Genomic DNA, 15,000 nt, shown 5'->3' with positions numbered 1-15,000 from the left:
TTACTAATGGCGCTCCGCTATTAAATAGGCATGTATTATTATCGACTTGAACGCTCTCAAAATTGAGCTTTTACAAAGCAATTCTGATAAGGAGTATGTTAAATTCTTTGTGAATTGTGCGAAGATTGTGCAATTTTCTTCACATTGAGTCCGACTCAAGATAGTTTTTCGATCACTTTTCGAGGAAAGAGATACGTTTATAATACGAATTCAGTAATGAAGAACTTTCATTCCACTGTGGAATACTTTTACGCAAGGAACTAGATATTTATATTTTGAAATTAGTTAAAAAATATAGTACTCAACAGCTTAGAAGTGTTAAGTTACAGGATTGCTCATCAAGTGGGTAGTCTCTCAAGTCCAACTGGCAGTTTGCGGTCATGGATATCCTACAAGAAAATTGTAATTTTCAATGCGGTTTACACTGCAAAGCACTACTCTTGAATCAGTATATCGATTAGGCCTTTCGCCTTTACAGATAACACGTCAACGGCCGGACGGCGACTTCGTGCACGTTAGACATTCAAACTAGATTTTTGGATCGATTTTGAAGACACAGCATATATATATATTTTTTCCATCCGTATTTAAAATTTCCGACCAGCATAAACACCTTACAACCTTTTGTTTGGCTTTGTATCAAATATACAAGAGCCTATTTAGCATGATCTGACCTGTTTCTCAAACGACTTTCTCAAACGCGTGGATTTTAATGTACTCTCTCTCAATTTCGCTAAACATTAAATTTGTGGATAAAATGCTTACACGGATTTTGATGATATTACTGTTTTCTCTTTAATTTAAAAAACTAATATCGTTGCATACCTTGCACTCCACCTGATATTTCCGTCGGATTGGATCGTCACGCCACTATTATCCTCTGGGACACTATGAAACTTTGCAGTTTTTACATTGAGAAAAAACGTGTCTGGCAACCAAATGGCATGTCTAGCAGATCCAGCCAACACAAGAGGCTCTGTAAGATTGTGTCTCAACCGTGGATCTCGCCAATATTGTCGGAAGAACACGTCTACAGAAAAATCCTAAAACAATAAGCATAAATTATTATATTATGGGTTTAATTATAAGCTCTTTTGATTTTCCATACTGGATTCCATTTAGTCTCGCTTAAGATGCTCCACCGGTCACTCTTGGCAACTGAATAAAATTCAGTTTTTGCCCAAAGCTTAAATGCCAAACTGATCCGGCCACTTGATGTTGTGTGCACTGAGTAGTTTTCATATGATCAACAACAGCTGATGTGCAAACATTTTTAACAAGGGCCTTGAAATGTTCCGTTTTACCAGATTGGATGACCCGGGTATAATTACTGACTTATATAAATTCGAAAAAATGCAAGGAGGGGGAAGCCAGAAACGAGTGTTTGTCAGTGTTTTTGCTGCACGCAATATCCGGTTATCGTGTGACTCGGTAACACATCTTAACGGGCTAAAATTCTTCCGGTATTGTGTTAAATATTCAAGTTTTAAATACCATCGTAGAAATTTGTAAAGCATCCGTTTACTGGTTTTGATTGGAATCAATGCCGTGGTTTAAATGTGAACAACTTTTCTACGATCCTATGGTTTAGTCATTGAATGTGGACTTCGGACTTCGGAAAACGAAATTGAACTGGATATCTAGCAAGATATTGTAACATAAAAAAACTCTAGAATATTGTGAACTTAAAAGAAAATGGGCTAAAAATCCTTCGAACAAAGTGCAGACTACCCGTAGCCTCTTGTTAAACGTATGAATTACGCATGCGCCGGAAAATCGCGACCCGAGTGTAAAAAGTTAGACAAATTTGGAATTAGTTCTATCAACGTTACACAAGCAAATTTGTGTACGAAAAACAAGAGAACAGGTAATTTGTTATCTGCTTGCAGCCCATTTCACTTCGGGGATAACTTTATCATCCGTGACAGTTTTGTAAACAGACCTAATGAGAGTTTCTCTCAGCTTACCATATGAACTTCACTCAATGTTCCTAAGTAAACAATGGCCATGTCCACTGTAATGTTGAGAGGTGGACCTTTGGAAAAATAACAAAAAAAAAAATCATTAAATTCCAAAATCAGACAAATGCTCTAGGCCTCTTTCACAAGGCTAGCCGATATATGTACCCATGACTTTTATCACGTCCAACGGCTAATTAGCATACCTGTAAACATTTATTAGATAATATCAGAAACCCATAAAGGGTTGAAACGTGTAACGCGCGTTCACAGCTTCCGAATATTCAGTGCGAACTGATTGGTTGAATGTTTCAGTGCTAAGTACCATATTTGGAAACCCCTCGCTCTTGTTGTTCCAAATATGGTACTTAGCAAATTGAATATTCAGAAGCTTGTTTCCCAGCAGACAAGGGGCCGTTACACGTTTCAACCCTTATGGGTTTCTGATAATATTCATTTATTAACCTACGTAGCTCCAATATCTGTGGGTACATTTTGAACGGAGGTTGTAATTTGCAGGTCGCAGGTCAGAACTTCACTTAAAAAGTCCTGGAAGTATCATTGATATAGTTTCAATTGTCTTTAATAATATAATTGCCGGTTCACTCACTGTGAAGCGAGGTCCAGTCCAATTTTTCGCATCAATGCAATCAACAGCCAATCTCGTTCCCAGATCCCGCTTTTCTTTTGGTCAACACCAAGAACACGGACTTTGGCCACTTCCAATTTATACGCAGTCGTAGTGAAGGTCCATTCTTGTAACCGTTGACAACCACTCTTGTTTCAAATTTCTTAGCGTGCGTGGACGTGCCGGGAAGTCCGTTATTTGCGGACTTCCTGCCCTAGAAGTAGCCAGAGGCCATATTCTTGGCGCTGACCAAAAGGAGACGAGAATGCTAGAGTATGTGCTCTTGGTGCTCGGTCGGAACTAGTTGCGAGTTGAGCATTAACTACTACCAACAAACTTCCGGTATATTCTTTTGCGCTGTCGTGTTGTGTAAATGTGAAACAACAAAACAAAAAAAAAAATGCTGAAAAGAGAACTTATTTTCACGATGTCCGCAACTTTTCTGAAAAACGTAACAACGTCCTTTATTTCACGTTCCCACTGACACAGCACCGAAGCTTCTTCACAAGCTAAATCCCTTTATCCTACTTGTGAAAGGATGCTTTACTTCCACCAACCATGAAACAATATACTTAACCCGAAAACCAAGACAACGGTTGTTATAGACTAAACACTGCAAATAAGTGATTACTCCAATCACTTACCTGGAATGCAGTGTCTGACACTTGCTGACTGTAGACTAACCTTTAGTCTATCTCGCAGTAAAAGCTAACCGTGTTATACTGCGTGCTTAGACTTAAATACTGCTTCTCAGCGCTCTTTGAAATGGGTGCTTTATAGACAGACTTAAATACTGTTTATCAGTGCTATTTGTAGGCAGTCTGCAGTTGCATACACCTCCTGAAATGCTAACCGTTTGAAAATAAGTGCGTAAGCCTAATGGAGAGCTTAACCCTAATTACTAAAATGCAGGGGCAGTGTCCCTAACCTTACATGAAAACTAACCATTCAAAATAAGTGCTTAACCAACCCTAATAACTAAGCTGAGAATTTAACCCTAAACGCTAAAAATTATTGTTCACATGCAATAAATAATTATTATTGTCTTTGATAGCATCAGAAACAACAATCCATCATTATAATATTCTTAAAATGATTTCTCTCGTTTATTTTATACATACTCCATAAAATTAATTACAGAAACATATTCGAATATGTTGAAATGGGCAGTGTTCTAAAAAAAAATTAAACAAGTTTTAAAAATTTAAACTGGTCAAAAAAAAAAAGAAACTTTTCAAACCAAAAACAAAATTAAGTCGTTCGTCTTTGTCCTTAGAAAAAGTGTCCCCCTGTTAGCTCCTTATCCCGCTGTCCCCTCACTCGTTACAAAACGTAGCGCATATCAAGCATAGGAAAATCAATTTTAACAACTTTTTTTCAGTTAAAGCTAAGTTAAGCTTACTTTAAATCCCTGAATTGGAAATTTACGTTGGTTATAATTCACGGGGCAAGCGTGTCTGATTAATGAACAGCAAGCTTGTTTGTTTAATAGTTTGGATAAATCGGTAAATACTTTAAATGCTATACTGGCTTGCTTTTTCTTACCATTATGAAATGGTCTGAGACGTTTTTCATAGCTCTCCTCGTGAAATAATTTCCTCATCATATCGGTGGTACTCTGGTAGCTTAAATAAACAAAGCAATTTTTATTTTTTCATTCAAGAGTTACGAAAATAATATATAGATTTAGCCAAGCCTAAAAGCGAAGCTCCCGTTTCTAACCCCAGAAAGTAATATAGTGTATATGGAAATAATTAAGCTTCTGCATAAAGCACAAAATTAATCGTCATTAGTGTACTAGTGCAGTTAACAGTGATCAAATACCTCTGGACTGACAGCAGTAAACAAACCACCGCGCTAGCAGAGCCTCTTTTTCTCTTTTTCTTTACTGAGAAGGAGAAAAGGAGGCTCTGCCTGACTCGTGTTAACTCTTTCAAGCCGACGCAGCCCGAACGTCTGGACTAGTCAATCTTGTTTTCATTCGTCAAACCCGTTTTTCCGGTGCAGGCATCCGTTTAGTGGTAAAACCAATGGTTATAATTGAGCCTGCTGTACCGTGAGTGGCTTCGGCGACTATCAAGATAAATCGAAGACGTGTCACCGAAATTCAAGAAGTACTTTACGGAGATCAAAGATCGAAGGCGGTGAAAGTTCTAAATATTTATTTCGTACCAACAAATCGATGATTCTCGTAAACTGAAAATTAAAGGATTAGGATACAACTAAATTGACAACTGAAGAATAAAAGGAAGGAAAAACAACGAAAGGTAAAAAAATACGACCTTTGCAACTTGGGGGCGTAACCCAAGAACCACTACAACAAATTCAATAAAACTGAGTGTTCCGCTCAAAAAAAAAAACATAAATGCAAACACTACAACTTAATAGGAACACTAGCAAAACTACGTGTTTAATAACTACGACGGTGCGCTTAAAAGAAGACAATTGAAGGCACTTGCAGTTTAAATTTCAACAGGAACATATGAAGCATGCACACCGAAAAAATGAATCAAAAACAATACTAAATGATTACTCCTCACAGGTCTAATTCCACCGGGAGCTGACAAAACAACAAAGAAAAGAAACTTACATATATGCCCCACACAGTAAAGGCTAGGAGTAGGATGAACTTGACTCTCATAACCGTTCTTTACTTAACTTGATGACGGTCAACGTAAAACTAAACGAACTTACTGCAGAACCAGACTTTGTACAAGCTAAAGGTCAACCAATGGTGTGACCAGTAAGATGAGCAGCTACGAGTCTAAAGGTCGCAGACGCCAAAGAAACACTGAGATATTGAAAGCGAAAAAACTAGGCAACGAACTTAACACCGTGAAAAACCAAGATGGCGGCGAGATCTGGCATATTAGGCTTGGGATCGAGACTGTATCCTGGCAACATGCAATCTCGTACCTGGAGTCCTCGGGCTTCTTGGCCAGCGGGTGAGCGCCCGGAGAGACTCTGGAATAATGGACTTGAACTACATTTTTGATTGGCCGCTTGCGTAACAGTGGCAGTCTGACAGGAAGTCGGTAAGTAATTCGGAAGCCCCAGAATTTGGAGGGAGATACAAAATCTAAAACGAGTGTTAGTGCTTCTTGATTTTTTTTTCTACCTCAGAAATATATAAATCACAAAAATAATAAAACGACGAGGTTTGAATTATGTCTTATACCGCACGGGAATTTTCCCACGCTGCTAAAAAGTGATTACTGTTGCAAAAGTACCGTGGGAAAACATTACATCAGTCTCTTTGAGGAGAAATCCGTCGAATAAGGTCTTGTCGAAAGCATTAAGAACTACGGAAGCATCAAATTGTGGAAGAAGAGGACATTTGTGTCGTTTCCACAAAAAACTTGTCGATCGTGTTGCTTGCACGATGGCATTCTGGACCGGAACCCACGTTTTCTGGGAAAATGGAGTCGATTATCGCAGAGTCTCTCCGGGCGCTCACCCGCTGGCCAAAAAGCCCGAGGACTCTGGGTACGAGATTGAGCAACATGTAGCGCATGCTGGATAAAGATCTTACTCGATTTCCTGCAGAACATCTCTCGAGAACGCCAAAATCGAGCAATCAAAAGAAAGACTCTGCTCTTTCCTGCTCTTTATCTCGTTGCTCGTCACTAATTTGACTTCCTGCCAGAAAAAACGTGGGTTACCAAATGCAATGCTGCCAAGCGATTTCCCGCCAAGGAAAATTGCCCGAACACTCCCGACAGTCTGTACGGACGGGCGTACGCTGGCGTCATAACCAAAATTTCTCGCATGGATAGATTTCCCAAAAAATCTTGCCCATGGTGCTCTGCTGGCGAGCTTCGCGCGCCTGAGCTCCGCTATTAAAATTAAAGTTTTAATTTTAATGCCAAATATAAAGGTTAGTAAGAACATGTTTGGGTTCTAATTTCAATTTTTTTGTATTAATTAATAATAATTTTGAATGTCAAGCTTTGATTGCTCAAGGCAAGTACTGATTCACCTACGAGAAGCCAGAGAAACAAAATGCCGGGCTTAGACAATCCAATTGGATAAAGGGGAGCCTGCTTCGTGAATTACTTCAGCTTACTGCTAGCTCTGAAGCCAAAAGTCGTCAGTAAATTCAACTTCATTAACTTCAATTGTAGGCGTGGAAAAATTTGACTCTGGAAACGCTTTATGAGCTTGCGCATTCTATGCCCCGTCGCCTAGAAAATGTCATCAACAATAAAGAAGGCCATTCTGGTTAATAATATTTAAAGCCTTCGATGTAAAATGAATAAGGAATAACATGCAGAGTTTTCCAAGAGGTAGTTTTAGTAATTAATGAAATATAAGCAAACAAAAAAATCGGAACGAGATTTTGAAACACCCGTAATCCGGATTTCCCAATCTAACGCACCCTATATGTGTATGGTTTTCTCCGCAAATATGGTGAAACAAAATGAACCTGAACTTAGTTATGCCGAAAAAAGGGCCTATTTGATTAGGACTGCATTAGTCGCCACTCCGTCTGGTACGGGCCACCTCACAAGATTTTAAACCACATATATATCAGACATGCGTGAATCAACGTCTCATTGCATGATGACGAAACACGGAAAGATATATGAGGTTTATGAAAAGTCAAATGTTGGGGTTAGATCATGAACTCGAAATACAAAAAAATGTGTTCTCTAATTTCTATTCCCTATATTAAAATAAATCAATTCTCGATAGAACCAAAAACCGCATACCTGTCTTTGGCATTCGAAGCTTTAGAATTTACCATAAACATCCACGTTAAAACATAAACCAAACATCTTCGTTTCCCCATGATTTCCGCTATTCTTACTGCAGCTGAAAAGAATAAAATTAAGGCGTTTGAGTTAAACTGCTTCCTGCTCGAGATATCACTAAGTATGTGTACATAAACCACCATGACAATACGATCCTACTTCTTGAAGGCAAAACGCCAAATTCCTTGAAAACAGTCTTGGTTAAAAGTACCAAAATAAATAAAAATGCCACAAATGCACAGAACCACAAGTAAAATGGAGAAAATATATATTTTCCTTAATCAAAATTATATATTATATATTTTCACCAAAAAACCTAGTTAATTAGGGCGCATGTAATAAATTCTCCGCTTTAAAGTGACTTTTAAATTATTTTTTTGCTGCTAGATAGGTTAAGTAATAGTTACGATACGAACTATTACCGAAAAACCTAGTTAATTAGGGCGCATGTAATAAATTCTCCACTTTCAAGTGACTTAATTATTTTTTGCTGCCAGATAGATTAAGAAATAGTTACGATACGAAGTATTACTTGAACAAAAAACATGCTCTAAGACGAAACTCCCACACTTACCTGGCTTAGAAGCGAAGAACAACGACGTTTTTTCCCTAGGTAACAGGTTGTCGTGGTTTATCTACGTATATTCACAGGCAACAATTGTGCTCACTGTGATTCTTATAGCGTTGTGGGGAATTTGTTTTGGTGATTAAGTTAGATGCTGATTCACAACAAAACACTTCAAATAATTCCTGTTCAATAACAGAAGACATGCCAAACTGTTTAGCCTATGAAATGATAAGCTGAGTTCTGTTTGACACCTTCTTTTAAAGACATAGCTTTAATTTCTGCTGCATCGAATATCTTCGCGCATTCGTGACTCGCTCTCCTATCGCGTGTGATTAATAATTAATCTCACATATTTATTTCAATAAAAGCCATCGAGCTGAATTTCTGAAAAGTGCTTTATTTCAGAGCACAAATAATCCACAGCCAAACCAGCAGTATTTCATATTTAGTAAAGGGGCTGGCTGTATTGACTTCTGCGCATTTTGTAAATTCGGCATGTTTTCTTCTCCTTGAATTGTTTCTTGCTGATTTTTTAGCGATTTCTTTTATTTTGTAGAATCACATAAGTTAGGAGAATTCGGCATCTGATTGAACACCATGACGAGGTATTCGATTCAAAATGGCATTCGACTTGAAAGCGAGGCTGACCGGTATCGCACCTTAGCAACGCATACCTTTACATAGCAACGCTGGCAAAATGGGAAACAATTATATTTTCAAAAACATTGTCTCCGTTTACAAAGACAAAATTTTCCTTGTTTTTATTATGACGTGACTTTCTCGAAAGATTTTACAAGAAGCCGCTTACGCTTAGGAGCATGAGAAATCGGCAACAGTTCGAGTCTATCGCGAATGGAGCAATGGCCGAAGGAAGAGTAAAAAGCACAAGATCTTCGGCAACCGAAGAAAAGTCCGTTTCAGTTGAAGAGTCCACAGATGAATATGTACTACAGGCCTTCAAAGAAAATATGGCTTCCGAAAACACTAAAAAAAGTACAATAGGAAATTCCGTTAAAACAACTGCGAACAACGCGGCAACTCAAGCAACACTTCACTTCTGCTTTTGACAAGAGTTGTTAGCAGCTAGCGCAGCCACCGGCTGTACAAAATAGAGTTCACGACGGAGCCGTTATCTGGAATCTTCAACGTAATGCGCCGATCAACTCAAAACTTCAACACCTCCTTCCCCCTACACCCGGGCAAAGCCCGGGCATTTGAACTTTTGAAGATTGGATAGTTCAAATTCCCGCCCCCTTGGGCCAAAATGGTGTTCAAATGCCCTACCCTACTAATGAACAATCGTCGTCGGCTCCTGCCATCTTTAATAAAGACCTTTTGAAGACCTTTTTTATAAGCCAATCACTCACAAATGCTACATCTCTTCCTTTAAACTCTTCCATCTCATCCAAAGACGTGTTTTATAGCTGTTAGCGACTTCGGCGCCCGAAAAAAAAAAAGCATTTGAAACCTGACACTCCCGGTTCAATTTTCCCCACCCCACGCAGGCCATGGTCAAATTCCACACTCCCCGGGCACAAAAGATAGTCAAATGCCCGGGGTTTGCCCGGGGTAAGGGGGGGGGGGGGGGATGTTGAAGTTTCGATTTGATCGGCGCATAAGCGTTGAGTGGACTGCTTATCTCTGTAACTTTGAACAACTCCCCAGTAAATATTTCCACTAATTTTCAGGAAAACTGTTGAACGGTAGCAAAAGGGTGGTTTAGCTGTTATGAACGGCGCCTTCCACCTCTGTGACCCGGGTTCAACCCCGGCCTAGGATCACATGTGGGCTGAGTTTCAGTCGATCTCAATCTGATTCTGAGGTTTTTTTCTCAGGGTACTCCGGTTTTTCTCCCTCATCAAAATCGACTCTCAGTCAATCACAACCGGGTGCGGGCGGATAACCTCAAAAGGGATAACCTATGGTATCCTTCCCTTTCATAGAATTAAATGAATAAAGTTGCTGTTATTAAGCAGTTTTTTGCGTCGAAAAACACAGTGTTTACGCCGTTTTTGAGTTTTGCTTGCTTTGTCTCCCAGTGCATTCAGTTTGATGATTTTTAAGTCTTCACCACTACACTACAACGATGAACATCCTTAACCAACACTGTTCTTTTCATCTTTTACTTATGTATAATAGGTCAATTGATATCCATAACCCGACCATAATTTTTCTCCAGGCTCAATTTAGGCTCCAAAAAAGTTTCTTCAATTCATGAGTTCCTATTCTACCCAGGTAAAATCATGAGGATCATTAACTTAAGCTAGAGAACGGATTTTTCTTGCAGATCTTATTGCAGGTCGAATTAATATGTTGCCATCATTACATTTTAAATTATATCTTAAATGGGCTTTATAAGATAACATATCATGCACTAAGATAAGGTGGCGCTAGGCCATGTAAAGCCTTGAAAGTCATTAAGATCATTTTAAAAATAATCCTAAATTCAACGGGTAACAAATGGAGATCTATCATCACAGGAGTTATGTGCGAATAGGGCGCGGTATTTGCCAACACCCTGGCAGCAGCGTTTTGAACGCGTTGCAGTTTTCGAATATGGATGGCTGGCAAACCATATCATATAGCATTACAGTACTAATCAATCCTGCTTATAACCATAGCTTGGACCAAGGTCTTTGCAGCCTCCAATGGCAGATATTTTTTTACTAATACGCCTAATGTTATATAAATTAATGAATAAAAAGCTGATTGACATGTCTTGTTTATATGGCGGTGAAACTGGAAATTATTACTTTTATCGAACCAGACCCCTAAATTCCTATCTGCATTTACTGGTGGTACATGCGTGTCGCCAACTAAAAGACTATCGCTTCGAACTTTTACAAGTTGCTGCCGAGTTCCAATTAACATAAGCTCAGTTTTCTTCGTTCAACTTCAATTTATCAATAATTATCCACGCCCTAACAGCTCTAATGCATCGCTCCATAGCACATCTTGCCTCCGTATCCCCCATAGAACTGTCTGGCTTGTACGCTAAGTAGAGCTGAATGTCGTCAGCGTAGGCATGGGCATTTGGCAGGTGGTTCTTGATCACCTCAAATGGCATGCGGGCATACACTGAGAAGAGAAGTGGTCCAAGACGAATGATAACTGAAATTTATTTGCCAATTCCCCTTTAACCATAACACGCTGCGAGTGACCTGATAAGTAAGAGGCGAACCACTTGAATACATGAATTCAAACGCCGTCTCAAGGCGGCGAAGGAGGATGGTATGGTCAACCGTATCGAAGGCTGCGCTAAGATCAAGTGATACAAGCAAAGACACGTGCTGACGAATCGTGTTAAGCAGAATGTCATTGAAGATCTTGACCAGTGCAGTCTCCGTACTATGCGATATCCTGTATGCCGACTGCAATCCCGGAAACAGCTCGTTGACAGTGACATGGTTGTACACCTGATCAAACACTGCTCTTTCGGTAATCTTGGAGGCGAATTGAAGGTTGCTAACTAGAAGCAAATTTTTGTGGGTTGTGTCCTTCGCTCCTTTTTTAAGCAAAGGGTTCACGATCGCTTCCTTCCACACGTCGGAGAAATGACCAGTTGACAGGGAAGCATTCACCACGTTAGTGATTACCGGAAGTACCACATTAAGTGCGTCACAGACCAGGGTAGATGGCCATGGATCCAATGTACACAACGTTTTAGCAGAGTTCTTGATAAAGTCATCGACACAACGCTCACTTGGGGTGTCAAAAGAGTGAAGCGTTTGACCTGTGATATCTGTGGCTAGTCGGTCCGGAGGCACGAGACTTATATCTGAAGGGCTAAGAGATATGGCGTTAGTATCTCAACGAATGCTCTCAATCTTGCGCACGAAAATTTTTCCGATTTCATTTGCCTAGAGGGTCTTATCAAGATGATCAGGGAAGGACAGCATTTCACATGTACCAAGCAGTTTTTTGGAAGCGTTTAATAGCTTTCTCTGATCCGCACTATTGTCCTCGATGAAATTACAGTAAATCTCTTGCCTCGCTTTATTCACAAGGTTAGTAGCGTAGTTTCTCTTTTTCTTGTAGTCATCAAAATCAGCGAGCAACCCTGTTCTTCTCCATTTCCTTTCAGCCTTCTTACGTGAGCGCTTAGCCTCATCGATCTCTTTGCTGTACCTGTAGTTGGAGGTTTTCACGGAGAGACCAGGTCTGGGCGGAACAAGCGAACAAAGAACAGCAGCATGATCAGAAATGAACTGATCGACTACAGGCTTGCTAGCTACCAAACTCTCAGACAAGCGGGTTATAGTTAAGTCAAGCGTGTGTCCATCGCGATGCGTAGGCTGATCAACATGCTGCTCCAGTCTCAGGCCTTCAAGCAGCTCTAAAAATGTCCGTCCATCGGAGTCGTGAGGATCATCGACGTGAATGTTGAAATCACCCGTTATCAGCAATTGCTCCTTACAAAGCAGCAGAGTTTCTTGAAATTCAGGGAACTCAGTGAGAAATACACGTGTGGAAACACATTGCTCCTCTGAATATGGCGGTCTGTAGATGATCACAAGCCGCATGCTGAAAGGTGGCGATCTGACCATCCACACAGAAAACTCGAAAGATTCACGGTCACTGACCCCAGCATTAACCTTGGTAACATCAAGCGAGTCACGGTAAATAATCCCAGTACCTCCTCCTCGACGATCGAGTCTTGGATAATCAAGAATTCTGTAACCCTCTGGGCATAGTTCTGATCTTACAGCCGAGTCTTTTGCTGTTAGCCAATTTTCAGTTATAGCAACAAGATCGACTTTGTGATCGCACATATAATCAAATATTGTTGCTTTTTTGTTTCTCAAAGAGCGGAACATTACGATTGCACAATGACACATGCTTGTGTAAATTGACGCAAATTCCAGGGGGAGGACGCAAGTTGACCAAGTTTGTAGTGTCTCTAAACGCGCGAGGATCTCTGAAAACACGCTTCGGAATGGTCGTTATAGACTGGGCTGGGTTCCCTGTGTTGCGCCTCAGCAAAGTCGTCCTGGTGTCACTCTGGCATTGTTTGGAGGTGGTGATGCGAGAGATGTTGTCTAATGATCCACTTTGGCCAGATCTCTTATAACGTCGATTTCCAATACAAAGAGATATCCTGTTGCCAGCAGTTGTTGTTTCTGGATCGGATAAAGGGTAGACATCCCCGCTAAACTTGATACAGAGTTCCGTGAAGTTAAATGACGCACCGGTGTTGGGGTAGGAGTTGTCAGACCATTGCACCCATGTACTTTTTTCAGGACCTTATGAGGCTAGCATTACACTGTTAACGCCGTTACCGGTTCACGAGGGCGTTCTGGACCATATTTATTTTACTCGTTGCTTTAATTTCGGCCAACTTCGGGCAACTTTCGTTCACGGTGGGGATTGTGCGGTAATCCCATTTCTCAAGAATTTTTGCGGGTAAAAACCTTGGTGACGTGAGTTTATTGAACCCTTATATTAGCGTTTCGCCTTGACCTTTACTTTTTTGTTGCAACTATTAGTCAACAAAATATTTGCTGTCGAGTTTTTGCCTTCAACCCACCGCGAAACCTTTTGTTCACGCAAGCATCGGAAGACACTCGAATTTATCGAACATTTCTTTACTTGCGCTTCGCATTGAGCTGGACGTTTGTGGCTGAAAAACTCCCACTTGGAACTTTTGGCAACCAGACCGGACCGTCCAGTGCGACAGTATTGCTTTAAACACCACTTAATTGGCGAGTTTTTACCTTCAACGCACGCTGTGCTAAATTTGTCTCCTCTAAACCGTGGATTGGTCCCTTAGACTGAAGACTACGACGTCATACCGTCCCTCGAATGTCGTTGTTAGTAAATAAATGAAAGTGTGGACTCTATTTGCATGATTTTAAACGAGTTACCCGCTTATTGAAAGAAACTATAACAGTTCTGCAAGTTAGTTAGTTATGCTGTACCAAACGACTCGAAGTTTTGGCAGACCTTAACTCGTTTTGTACAAACCTTTCCAACAGAAAGCACTAGATGAACATGACAAAATGGTTGTTGTCTTTGACGGTATTAATGAAGATACCTGCTAATGAAAACCACTCTTCATCTTGAGGTCTTAGGGTTCGTCTCTTGACATGCTGTCCCGAAAAAACCTGTTCGGGTCCAAAAATTTGTTTTTAAAACCGCGACAGTGTTACGCTGGTTGATCAATATATTTTCAAAGTAAAAAGCTTCGGCCAATTTCACGATGATTAGAAACGCATTTTAATTGTATATGACTCATGAAAAAAGCCCGCAATGTCCAGACGGTCATTTTTATTCATTTTATTCATTTTTACGGAAATAGGTGTCTTTTATTTCAGTAAACTCATTGGACATCCAGGCAAGTGCTATATTGACGATCCTTCAGATCACCTGTCGTCTCATATCTTTGTTTTTAACTTCCCAACATTTGCATACCGGCTTATTGAGGGCGCTACCCGTCAGTTTACAAAATAAAAAAAATGCAACAATTTGAAGGTATCGAACCCTTCCATGATATATAATCCCTCGCATTCTTCTGGAGGAGTTTATATCATCCTCAAAGTGTGTTAATCTAATAAATAATTTGCACAGGTGGGTTTTTCAAAACAAACTCCGAGCATCAATTTGAATTTTTTGAAAAACACACGAGTGCAAATTACTTCCAAATTGAACGAGAAATTTAACAAAATTACAGAGGAAAGTTCCGGGGGGGGGGGGGAGGGGGGCACTTTAAGAATTTTTTTTCCAAATTGAACGAGAAATTTAACAAAATTACAGTGGTAAGTTCCGGGGGGGGGGGGAGGGGGGCACTTTAAGAATTTCTGGGTGGGGATGTGCCGCTGGGACCCTGGAACCCTTAGCCTATACCAGAGCTAGTTCAGCTGAATTTTGCTACCCTATACTAGAATAAACTCCTACCAATTTCCCTCTAAATTCCGATTCTTGACAGTTAATAATATCCAGAGGTGTTTCATGATAGCCATTTATTGACACTGTTGAGGCTGAGACCAACTGGTCAGTTTCGTGAAAAATGATACCCTATTCTAGAAACCGAAAGGCTATGATTTATATATTCTATCCTAGAGTAAACTGCTTCAAAAACCATACCCTTCACAG

At 40.1% G+C, this 15,000-nt stretch overlaps 1 protein-coding gene and 1 pseudogene across 5 annotated transcripts in view; both read right to left on the bottom strand.

Moving 5' to 3' along the window:
- LOC138008048 (glycine receptor subunit alpha-2-like) overlaps positions 1-15,000 on the bottom strand; it is a 42,793-nt gene that overhangs the window by 11,885 nt on the left and 15,908 nt on the right. Inside the window, exons 1-6 of one of the 5 annotated variants that reach the window (XM_068855229.1) lie at positions 13,943-14,122; positions 7,299-7,401; positions 4,132-4,211; positions 1,968-2,035; positions 826-1,043; positions 307-389 (exon numbers count right to left, since the gene is read on the bottom strand). In XM_068855229.1, the coding sequence (XP_068711330.1) occupies positions 307-389; positions 826-1,043; positions 1,968-2,035; positions 4,132-4,211; positions 7,299-7,378 (529 nt within the window). In that variant the 5' untranslated portion in view covers positions 7,379-7,401; positions 13,943-14,122. Of the gene's footprint in view, positions 1-306; positions 390-825; positions 1,044-1,967; positions 2,036-4,131; positions 4,212-7,298; positions 7,402-7,499; positions 7,601-7,914; positions 8,184-13,872; positions 13,887-13,942; positions 14,123-15,000 lie in introns of those variants that run through there. The other 4 variants (XM_068855233.1, XM_068855230.1, XM_068855232.1 and 1 more) reach the window with 4 other exon arrangements.
- On the bottom strand, positions 10,965-12,725 carry LOC138008842 (uncharacterized; annotated as a pseudogene).

The sequence above is a fragment of the Montipora foliosa genome, chromosome 6 (genome assembly GCF_036669935.1).
Source record: "Montipora foliosa isolate CH-2021 chromosome 6, ASM3666993v2, whole genome shotgun sequence".
NCBI classification, from domain to species: Eukaryota; Metazoa; Cnidaria; class Anthozoa; order Scleractinia; family Acroporidae; genus Montipora; species Montipora foliosa.
The sequence above is the reverse complement of the archived record's forward strand: the minus strand, read 5'-3'. Positions and strand labels throughout refer to the sequence as shown.